The sequence below is a fragment of the Theropithecus gelada genome, chromosome 12, assembly GCF_003255815.1.
Source record: "Theropithecus gelada isolate Dixy chromosome 12, Tgel_1.0, whole genome shotgun sequence".
Taxonomy (NCBI): Eukaryota; Metazoa; Chordata; class Mammalia; order Primates; family Cercopithecidae; genus Theropithecus; species Theropithecus gelada.
In genome coordinates this window covers 23,532,595-23,544,921 of record NC_037680.1, presented here as the reverse complement: position 1 = coordinate 23,544,921, position 12,327 = coordinate 23,532,595, and the positions used below count along the sequence as shown (strand labels likewise).

The following is a 12,327-nucleotide window of genomic DNA, read 5'->3' as shown; positions in this document are numbered from 1 at the left end:
TCAGTGAATCAAAGCAAAGTACATTCTAGGTAAAAGTGACACCATCTCATCCAACATCTCTGAAAGATCTCAGTTGCATAGTCTTGGGATAAAAAGGGTTATAACTAAATAATACTACAAAATGCAGTTTACACAATGTGCTGACTACACATTTGGATACCCAGCATTTATTAATTTGGGAAGCAACCAACTACTGTAACTTCTCTTTACTTTTTCATAAGAAAATGACAATGAGGAAGGAAGTGCAGCAGAAATCTTGAACATTACCACTATTATGCAAAAAAAAAAAAAAAAAAATGCTGTTAACTGTTTTCCCCTCAGTGACTTGATGTGCTCTCAGATGGAAAACTTATGATTCTTGTGACTCTTGGCTACCCGAAATCACATGAGATGAGCAAGGAAGAAAGACACAAAAGCTATATTTATATCTAGTACTGAACTTCTCAGAAATACCTTAATGTAATTCCTTGCAGAGACTGATAAAAATATCAGATGAGGGAGACTTTCAAATGATCAATGATTATAATTGACAATATAATATTGCTATATATTAAACTTCTAAATGTTTAATGCAAAATGTCTCTCTGAAAATATTTTTTAAATAAAGGAGAATTCCTTGCTCAGGAATGAATCTAAAGTGGTTGTACAGCTTAAACAAATATCATTCAAATTTTCTGATTATTATGAGGAGTGGCATTAAATTAGCATCTAGGTATATCGGTGTATTTTACCTTAAGAGGATCATGATTTTTTAGTTCTGATGCCATAAACAGATTTGCTGCACTGCTTGTAAAATATATTTTATTTTATTTTTTCTGTAACATTTTCTAGAACCTGTTCTTTCATGAAAGTAGATTAGAATATGATAAGCAAAGAATGACCAGGACAGATTTGGGAATTCGCAGAGTCCTATTTACAAAGTTTCCCTTGTTTTAAGTAAAATGATTATCACAGAGAGATATTCATCCTGGAGCATATTTGGTCTCATTAGTATTGTCATAGTAAAAATACGATTTTTTAAACTTCATGTTTAATTTACTTACGTAAGAGATTTTTAACTGTCAGCTATCCTGCTCTGTCCTCCTACGTCCTCTACAATCTGGTAAGCAGAAAATTTGAGAGTGCCCCTATTTTTCAAATTCTCCCTTATTTTAAAATACTGCAATTTTTGATAGTGACCTTTCATTGTTTACGAATTTTTTAACTTCAACATTATATATATATTCATCAGAACACTGAGCTGTTGTTATATATGTTTCCCCAGAAAATGATTATGATTACCTACTGGGGCATAAATGATGATGAGGAGAAGACATTTATGGAGTGGTGGGGATAGGAATAAGGCAGGTATGTTCTAGAAGTTTATATCAAGCAGTGAAACAGGTATTGTTGTCACCTCTGGGATATTTGTTGTACAAACTGGGCATTCCCAGTTTTGATATGTAGAATTAGGTTTTCAAAAAGTATGCTTGCATAGATTAGCACCATTATGGCCCCCTAAAGGGGAAAGAAAAGCATGAAAACAAAATGTGAAATTCTGACTTGCCACTAAGCATCCAGAGTTTCCAGAGGCATAGCAGCCAGCATGCCTCTTCATGAGTACAAATACTTAGTTGCTTTTGACTCTTATTGAAAAAATAATATCTTTCCCCCGTTTGTCACTAGAACTGCCACCAGAAGAAAAGCCCTTCGTTTGCTCCAAATAAGCACTTCTGTTTTTCACAGCTTGCAGTAATGCTTAAAGTAAATAAGTTCTTGTGCAGCTAGCACTATTGGATTCATTCAACTGCGTGAACAAAGCTATTGTTTAGAGGTTTACAACAAGCCTTTTCTCTGCTTCCTTTAAAAGAATCTTCCTTGTTCCTGTGCTTGGCATGCTTAGTATAGTAAGCCTTTCTACAATTCTCAAATGCTAAAGATAATTTTCCCCCACAGAAGAAATGAAGGAAGACTATGACACTATGGGGCCAGAAGCCACGATCCAGACCACAATTAACAATGGTACAGGTGAGTTATGTTGGCCACGCTCAGATCACATTTGTCCTGTGTCATGTGGGTTTAGTGAGGCAGGGAAAGAAACACTGACCCATCCATTTGTATCTCCATGACTTAACAAGTAAGTCAGACTTTACAGGTCTCTGGTTTTGTTTCAAATCAAAATTTTCTACATTTTGGTATTTTACTAAGCAAGTGTATCTTTCATTCTCACACCCCTAATTTACCTGTGATGTTCGAGAATACTGAACTCTATGAATGGATCCTTTCAGTGCATGAGTTGGGTGAATCTCGAGTAGTAACTTTTATTTTAAAAGACTGCAAAAAATTATTTTAAAATTAGGATATGATATGCCTCTGCTAGCCACAGCTTGATATCAGTCATTGAGAATTCAAACAATATGGTGTAATTTAGACTGTAAAATGTTTTTTTCAGAAAGACAAATTTCCATGAACATTTCTTTCAATAATTAATCATCTGAGTTCCTTTAAATCCTTTCTTTACTTGTTAATTCTCTGCATCCTTGAACCCTTCTGAATAATTGAGAAGAATTGACAAGTTTACTTATTTTTAATGAAGCTAAAAAGTTACAGTGGGAAGATAGTGAGCGGCGTTTTGTTTTACTCTGCTACTGTAATAGAATGGAGTTTCAGGACAACTGTGATATTCCATGTTTTTTCCCAAACACTGAATGGCATCTTCTCTCACATTCTTACATCACCAACACAAATTTACATGTTTATCTCTCTTTTCCTAGATGAGACTATTTTTTTGTGTGGGGGGATGGGGACAGCGGTGTTTCCAACAGTTCTCTACACTACCATCACAGATATTAGCATAGTGTCCACTATAAAATTATCTTCCAAAATAAAACAAAACAAAAAAACACATAACTACTTCTACTCAACTCATCCATGAAAAAAAAAAGCTTGAAGTTTTATGAAATGTAAAAAACGAAGATGATCTTTATATCACCCTTATGTTGACACATACCATAATAAATTGCTCATGTTGTGTTTCTGTTTAAAATGTGCTTATTAATGACTTGAAAGCATGAATTCACTTTCCTGGGTATAAAATAAGAGAAATAATAAAAACCTATTGTCATTCTATTCATTCGAATAATGTCAAATTAAGGCATAAAAATAAAACTGTACAATATATGATTCTAGAAAAAGTGTAGAATCAAGCCCCAATAAACCTAATTTTTACACCCAGCCCCGACAATGACAAGATTGTAACCTTGGGCAAGCCAGTTTTCCTCTTTGGAACTCAGTTCCCACAACTGCAAAAAAACCAGTAGATTAAACTAGTTTCTTGATAAGACTACTTCTAGTTTTAATATTTTATGTTGCATGGGTATTATCACCATGTAAAAAATAGAAACAAGATAAAATGACTTCATATTAAAACATAGTAATAAAGCGATATCATGAATTAGATACTTTCTATAATGTCCCAACTCATGGGATCAAAAATGGCTTTGAGTTCCTTTTAAAGATAAATGTTAAATTTTGGCCTCCAGCATAAACAAAAACTGATTTTTATTACCCTTATAAGCACTTAAAGTGTCACAAAAGAAGATTTACCCACAAAGTGACAATTTACTAGTTGTTGTATACACCTAGAGTTTAAAGTGAAGTTAATAAAAATTGCTTCTATTCAGAAGGTTTAGAAGTCCATCTTGAATGTCTTTTCACCAGGCTTTAAAACCCCCTTTTTTCTCATAATACCTGCTGTACCTTGTAGTTCATATGTATTCAGTCAATAAATAAATCAATAAATATTCATTGAGTGTATTCTATATAGTCACTGTTGTGTGCATATGAGGTGGAAGATGGGTCAGAAAGACTAAAACATGGTTATCATTTAATTTGGAAGATGAGACTAATACACCTGATAAAATAATGATGATGAATAAGTGAAAATATGTGATAAACCTGCAACAAATGGTAGGAGCCATAATTATTTAGTTTTTTGTTGTTTTGTTTTGATTTGTTTTGTTTTGTTTGAGACAGAGTCTCAAATTTTGTCACCCAGGTCTGAGTGCAGTGGTGCAATCTTGGCTCACTAAGCCTCTCCCAGGTTAAAGCGGTTCTCCTGCCTCAGCCTCCCTAGTAGCTGGGATTTCAGGCACACACCACCATGCTTGGCTAATTTTTGTATTTATAGTAGAGACGGGGTTTCACCGTGTTGGCCAGGCTGGTCTCGAACTCATGACCTCATGTGATCCTCCCACCTTAGCCTCCCAAAATGCTGAGATTACAGGCATGTCCCACTGCGCCTGGCCCATAATTATTTGAATTACAGAAATGAGAGAGAGTCTATGGAATGGGCATTCACATCAGGTTTTGTGAGGGAGGTAGAATTCGAACTGAATACATTTTCAATAGTCATGGAGGAGTGAGGAAGGGCTTTCTAGTTGAAGAGGAGTCTGTGAGCCAAGAAGGGAAAGTGTGACATCTATTCAGAGGATAGTGAGTAAAGGGTTTTGGCTGAATCAGAGAGTCCTAGGAGGCAATTTCTGGGAAATAAAGCTGGACATTTAAGTTAAAGCCAGATGGTGGAGAATATAAAGCACCAGACAGAAAAGTCTGGGTCATGTTATGCTACCATGATTTCTGTGGGTGAAAACTAGACTCTGAGAGAACAACTGGAAGTCATTGTAGTTATCCAGGTGTGACGTGATAAAAATCGTGTCCTGAGGTGGAGACAGTGATGAAATTAGCAAACTGACTTCTTAATAAGCAATTGATTATCTGAATGAAGGAGGCAAAATGGCTTCAGAATTCCAGATCTGCATGTTTAGAATATAGCAGTACTTGCTATTTCTAGATTTACAGAAGAAGGATCTAATTTTGAGAAGATCTTGAACCAGCCTTTAGACATAAGTATTTTCATATAAAAGATAGATAGATATGGGAATATGGGAATGTCCTTTGGAAATGAGGAATTGAAATCCAAGAAGTCAGGGCTGGAGATAGAGATTTGAGAGTTATGCAAATATACTCAGATCATGTTCAAGATCATATAGAACTATGAGATTTACGACTGAGTGTATTTGTTGAAAGCTGAGGCCAGGGCTCCTGGTGGCTGGGGAGGAAAGTCAATGAAGATTTTCTTTTGAAAAAAAAAAAAAGATTATGACACAAGAGAAAAAAATTAAACATTCAGAAGCAAAGAAAGAGAATTTCGTAAAGGTGAGAACTCAGTTAAAAGCTTCAAATAACTACCCTTGAAAGAAAGCTGAATAAATACACTGGACTTAGTTAATTAGAAATGTACTAGTGATCTTCAGCTTACAACTCTGCCCTTTTAGAGAATAAGTACATATCAGTCTTCCTAGCTACAAGCTTACCACTTCTTCTCCCTGGCATCTCTTTGGATGCTAAATACATATGGTTTTAGAAATAATACATCTTTTCTTGTTGAAATTACATCTAAAAGACCATCTTCCTCTGCTCCCAAGTCCTACTCATCAAGATCCTGCTATTGGCTGAACGTCTTCTCTAGCCATCCCACACTAGAATGTCTTCCTCCAATGAACCTGTGGGGTTTGGGCTGCTTTATCACCATGAATCCGGGAATGGTCTCCATCACAAAGTGTCTTTGAAGAAATGAGCCAGTGAATGGGAGACAAACAGCACTTGGACTTCCCTTTTGTATTTTTAGGTTGACATATTTTTGACCCCTGGCCTAAAGTAACCAACCAGACATTTTCATCTCTCCTTTATTCCACTCATCCAAACTTGAAAGCCTTAGTTACATTTGACTGTTCTCTGACCCTCATGTCCTCCTGTATTTAGTCAGCCCACATGTTTTCTTTAACAGTTTCCTCAATGTCCAAATTCCCTTCTTAGAATCCTGAATTGCCCCTGAGCACCTACAGGACATTCTTCAGTCCGAATAAGTGCCATCCATTGTATACCAACGGCGCTCCATTCTTGTCAGACCAAATCCCTGGGTGATAACAAAAAAGAACCACATTTATACCAACCTCTGAATCTCTGCCCATGCTATCCCTTCAGACCCTAATCCCCCAGCTCCTGTCTTCCAGTCATTCAAATTCTCCCCATCCTTCTGTTCTTCAAGTCCAGGTCACGTTGGACTTGATGTGGTCAGCCTTGAACACCCCAAATGACAGCAATCTGTTCCTTTTCTGAAATCCCACAACCCTAAGGTGTACACTGCTAACTTCAGCATGTTTAATTGTTCCTCTTTATATTGTTTGCCCTTATTTCATGGAGTCAATTTCATGAAGACAAGAGGTTTCTTCAGCTTGAAAATGAGGGTGGATCATCCTGGTATCTACCTCATTGGCTGACCTTGTTCTGTAGCCAGTAATTAAATAAATAATTACTCAGGTAATCAAATAAATAATGAAGCCAGGTGTGGTGGTCTGGCCCATAATCTCAGCTACTCAGGAGGTTGAGGTGGGAGGATGGCTTCAGTCTAGGAGTTGGAGGCTGCAGTGAGCCATAATCCACTGCACTGCAGCCTGGGTGACAGAGCAAGACCCTATCTCAAAAATAGTAATAATAAGAATGTATATGTTGATATTAGTAAGTGACTAAAAAAATGTTTGCCCTAAGGAAAGGGCTATTCCATTTTGCCTCAACAAGCCCAGTTATAGCAGGGAGCATACATGGTAGATACTACGACTGGTGAAATGAATGAATGAGTCAATGAATGAATATTTGGTGGAGAAGAAATGGATTCTGATAAAGGAAGCCACAGTAGGGAAAATATTCTCTGTGGAGGCGACTAAGTCAGTATCTTTAGAGAGTGAAACCAGGATCTAAGTCCCTGAAGGATTTTGCCTTGTTAAAGGCAAAGAAGAATAGCCTAGAGTATCACTATATATATATATTTTTTTACAACAAAGTTAGATTAACTGAATGGCAAAATTGATCTGTAACACATAAAACAGCGCAAACCTGGATTTATATTAGTAACTTTCCGCATTGCATAAGTTCACCAGTTTTAATGTTTTTTTAAAAAAAGAAAGAAAATTGTAATGCTTTCATATGTAAGATAAAGAATACCTTTTAACAAAGAACCCTACAACTTTCAGATATTAATAGGATTTAAATTCAAAATGAAATTATTAGGTAAAATTTTTAAGAGTGTGTGAAAAAACTATTTTCTAAGAAGAGTAGAGAAATGGAAAAACCTGGAAGCATTATAAACATGAGTTTGCCTAAGTGCTAGTAGTAACAAGGAGCTGTCTTAGGTGCATGGTGATCATTAACATTATTGCAGTTCCACATGCGTATCAAGATCCAAACAGGGCCCTGATGTTTTCCTCTTTTAATGTGTGAAAGTTACATTTACTCAGACAACCTAGTACCTCTAGTTATAAAGGGCTATTAATAACCACCTGCATCTGTGCTTCCTTTGCTAAGAGGGGGGAAAAAGTACCTTACATCCAGAAACTGGGCAAGGCCAATTTAGGCATCAGTTCTTAATCTTACACAACACAATAAAATTCTTGTTTAAGAACTACCTGTATGCATTCTGATATAGTCATTAAACTCATCTCCAGTATCCTAAGAATAATACAAAAATTATTTTACATATGAGAGGCAATTGTTTTGGAAGACTCCAGATTCTAGACACCAATAACCTACACTTGAATTTTATCTCTACCAATTACTAGTTACATTAACTTGAGTATATAATTGATAAGCCTTCATTTCTACATCAGTAAAATGGAAATCATGATTCCTTATGTACAAGGCCTCGCTGTGGGGATTAAATAGTATGTCACATTTATTTATGTTTTAACTGTATTTTTATTTTCTTTCTGTTTCTTTTTTTATTTCAATAGGTTTTGGGGAACAGGTGATGTTTGGTTACATGAATAAGCTCTTTAAGTATTGACTTCTGAGATTTCGGTGCACCCATCACCCAAGCAGTGTACACCGTGCTGACATGTAGTTTTTTTTTATCCCTCATCACCCTCCCACCATTTCCCCAAAGTCCATTGTATCATTCTCATGGCATGCCATTTTTAAAGCACCCAGTACAACAACTAACATAGACTAGATGCTCACCCTGTTTTGTCAGGTTTGTTTTGTTTTGTTTTGTTTTGTTTTGTTTTGAGATGGAGTCTTGCTCTTGTTGCCCAGGCTGGAGTGCAATGGCGCGATCTTGGCTCACTGCAGCCTCTGTCTCCTGGGTTCAAGCAATTTTCCTGCTTCAGCCTCCTGAGTACCTGGGATTACAGGCACACGCCACCACTCCCAGCTAATTTTTGTACTTTCAGTAGAGACGGGGTTTCGTCATTTTGGCCAGGCTGATCTTGAACTCCTGACCTCAGGTGATCCGCCTGCCTCAGCCTCCCAAAGTGCTGGGATTACAGGCGTGAGCCACAACTCCTGGCCAACTTCAAACTATTTTTATTCATTAAGATATGAATACATTGTAAACTGTATTCTCCATTCACACTGGTTCCTCCTTAACTTCTTCTCTAGGAAACAAAAATACAATATTTAACAAATTTGTAATGAAAGGGCTAACCAATTTTGAGAGCCTTTGACATTTAAGTTCTTTTGACATTCTGGAAAACTACACAGACAAGTTGTAGGACACATTATTTTCAGTACTCTGGCATTTGAGGTTAAAATATGAAGGTTAAGAACCAGTTTCGCTTTATATCTGATTTCATTTTTATTTAGCATCCCTTCTTTAACTGTGTAAGAGGAGGATTTAGTAGTATTTATAATGATTCTGTATAATAATGATGAAAGTTGTCAGACTTTTCCTTTCTTTGACAAGTGACTTATATCAGGGATCGTATTCTTTTTAAAAATTTATTTTTGACACATAACAATTCTACGTATTAATATTTGTGGGGTGCAACATGATGTTTTGATATACATATACATTGTTTAATGATCAAATCAAGGTGATTAGCAAATCCATCTCCTTAAACATTTATCATTTCTTTGTGATAAGGACATTCGAGAACCCCTCTTCTAGCTATTTTGAAATATGCACTACATTTTTGTGAGCTCCAGTCATATAATAGACCAACATAACTATTTCTCCTATCTAACTGTAGTTTTGTACCCATTGACAAAGCTCTCACTGTTCACCCTTCCCCCTACCCTCCTCATCCTCTGGAATCAGCCTAAATGTCCATCAACAGATGAATGGATAACGAGTGGTATATATACCCAATGGAATACTATTCAGCCATGAACAGAATGAAATCATGTCATTTGCAGCAACGTGGATAAACCTGGAGGACATTATGCTAAGTGAAATAAGCCAGGCACAGAAACACAAATACCACTTGACCTTACTCATGTGGGGAATCTAAAAAGCTGTTCTCACGGAAGTGGAGAAAAATCATATTTTTTTTTTCTTCTTACCCTGGATAACAACCAATAAACAAAAAACAAAACATTTGCCCATTGTTAACAACCACTAAAATACATACATTCAGAGTGTTTGTGGTTTGTAGAATTTGAACTGAGGCTTGAGAAACTTTAAGGAAATAGAAGGGTGAGTTCCTGCCACTAAAGAACATAAAATTTTATGGTGTCGATAAACAAACATCATAATGACAAGAAGAGAAAATTTACAAATAAGTAATTATAGCCTCATTAGTTATTCAACTCAGTGGTCACTTATTGAGACCCTACTAAGTGCAAGGAATTTTATTAGTCATCATGAAAGATACAATGAGAAAAGAATAGTCACTCTCAATAAGGACCTGCATTCAACTGGGTGAATAAAACAGTGGTAGATGAATAGGAAATGTGTGTAAAATATTTAGTACAACGTTAGCACATAATAAATGCTCTATCATTTCTAGCCATTATTATTGATTATAATATCATCTGGATTAAGATGTTTTGTGTGAAATACAGCAAAGCTATATAAGTTCAAATGCAAAGTGTTCAGTATTGTAGAGGGTTTCTAACAGTGTAGGGTCAAATATTGGAGACAGGACAAGAGAGGTGCCTTAAAGAAATTGCAAATTTCAGGGAAGAGTTTCTTCAGGACAAAGACTTGCTGGGCATGCCTCCTTGCACGAGAGAGAAAGGCTGAAACGTAAAAGGAGATTGGGTGAAAGATGGAGTGGGTTATCAAACGAGTTAAAATAACTTTAGATGATAGCCACAATAATGTTTATTTTTTAGCAGTAAGATCAGAAGAAGAAGACAGAATGATGATAGGAGAGAATGTAGTCAACTTAAAGTGATCCAAGGAATACACACTGTATGGGTTGCACTCTTTGAAGTCAGTAGGAAAAAGAGCCCATCAGTTAGCAGTAAGGGAATAGGAATAGGGTTGGAATCTTGAGAAGTGGACATGTAGAGTAATTGTTGTGAACAATGCATGGAGATTCAATTATTAGGAAGGAATATCCCATTTTGAAAACATAGTCTGCAACAAGACTATACTATTATTTAAGATTTTTTTAAAGATATGTTTGATGCTTCAGAAATTGTACTGGATCTTAGTTCAGCAGGGTAAGAATGACACAAATGAAGGGGGCAGAGATGGAAGTGAGGGTTTCAAGTTCCAAGGTGAACTGAGGTAAATAAAATCAGAAGGGGTAAAACGAACTAGGGAACTTTTCAGGGCCTGATTGTCACATTGAAGTACATGTTTCACGGGAATGAGGAACTGAATGATATGGAAGGGGAGAAAGTAGAAATCAGAGAGTGAAATTTCACGGTTCTGGTTCTGGTTCTGGTTCTTGTCCCAGGAGCAAGTGTGGCCATCCATGTAGCTGGACTAGAGAAAGCCTAAGCACTATGAAGCCAGGTCGTGCATGGGCTACCTATTAAGTGATGAAGTTTCTCAGAATGCAATGGCATCCTGGGGGAAATGTAATCATGGGACAGGCGTCATTTTGTTTGCACTATACAGGCAATGTCCTAAAACATGATAGTGAAAATGTGTGACTTCCGACTTCAAAACATTACAGCTACAGAGTGGAAGCTATTTGAGGGTTAGAGGTTAGGTTTGCTCTTATCCATAATCCCTCTCAGAGGATTTATACAGCGTTTATACAGTGTTAATGGTTCATAACCAGGGTATTTGTTGAATTAATGAATAAATAAACAAATAAATGATGAGTGAGTTGACGAAACAGGAACATTGATTGGAAGCAGTAGCGTGAGTTAAGGAGTTTGTTGACCCTTCTTCTTTGTTCTGTGAGTCACAACAAATGAAAGCAGGAATGGCCGTTTGGGAAAGGTCTGTAAGGGATGGGTTATTATCAGGGGATGACACAGTTTCATTTAGTCTGAAGAAGTGGAACACATGTAGGAGGATATCATTAAGCATGGGGGGAGAATAACAAGTAATATGTGAAATGGGAAAGCAAAATGAACCCAGAATAAAGTTCTTTTTTGGTTTCTATTCCAAAGTTAAGCTTGAGGCATTTCTTGTTTACCATAACTACAAAATATCTAATATCTGCTAACTAATAACTAATACTTGCTATTTTAACAGATGTTAAAATAATACCTAATAAAAATTCACCTTTGCAAGGTGCTATGGAAAGTTATTCTTTATTGAGTGCCTTTAGAAACTTGATTACAAATTAGAAAGAGTCAAATTAGGAAATACAATCCTTAAATATTAAATGGAAATTTTAAATAAGCATCTTGAACAGAGAATTTGAAGAACTTTTTTTTTTTTTTTTTTGAGACGGAGTCTCGCTCTGTTGCCCAGGCTGGAGTGCAGTGGCGCGATTTCGGTTCACTGCAAGCTCGGCCTCCCGGGTTCACCCCATTCTCTTGCCTCAGCCTCCTGAGTAGCTGGGACTAGAGGTGCCCGCCACCACGCCTGGCTAATTTTTTTGTATTTTTAGTGGAGATGGGGTTTCACCATGTTAGCCAGGGTGATCTCGATCTCCTGATCTCCTGATCTCCTGATCCACCCGCCTCGGCCTCCCAAAGTGCTAGGATTACAGGCGTGAGCCACCGCGCCCGGCCCCAGAAGAACTTTTATGTGTTCTTTTTGCTCCACTAGACCGAGCTCTGGATTACCCAGTAAAAAAAAAAAAAAAAAAAAAAAAAAAAAAAAAAAAAAAAAAAAAAAAGATGTAAGAATAAAACAAGTGTTTAGGATTCAGAGGAGTGGGGACATTAAAAAAAAAAGAGAGAGAAAAAAAGTAAAAATTTTATACACATGCATACAAACACACACACAGACACACACTGAAGTGGGCATTTTAACTGACTTTCCGCCATATTAATTGTATGGTGTAATAATGTGGCTATTTAGAATTGCTTATAATGTCATTGTGATCGTTTCAGTATGTAGGGCCTGTTCAAATGGTATCAAGTCAGGCATGATGAAAA

General features: G+C 36.6%; 1 protein-coding gene across 4 annotated transcripts in view; it reads left to right on the top strand.

The window, feature by feature from the left end:
- The window catches only part of ZEB2 (zinc finger E-box binding homeobox 2), a 131,808-nt gene that overhangs the window by 93,292 nt on the left and 26,189 nt on the right, over window positions 1–12,327 (top strand). For 2 of the 4 annotated variants that reach the window (XM_025404603.1, XM_025404604.1), the window contains exon 4: window positions 1,936–2,007. The exons of 1 other annotated variant lie outside the window; for it this stretch is intronic. In XM_025404603.1, coding sequence (XP_025260388.1) covers window positions 1,936–2,007 — 72 coding nt within the window. The remainder of the gene's footprint in view (window positions 1–1,935; window positions 2,008–12,327) is intronic. One more of the 4 variants, XM_025404605.1, reaches the window with a different exon arrangement.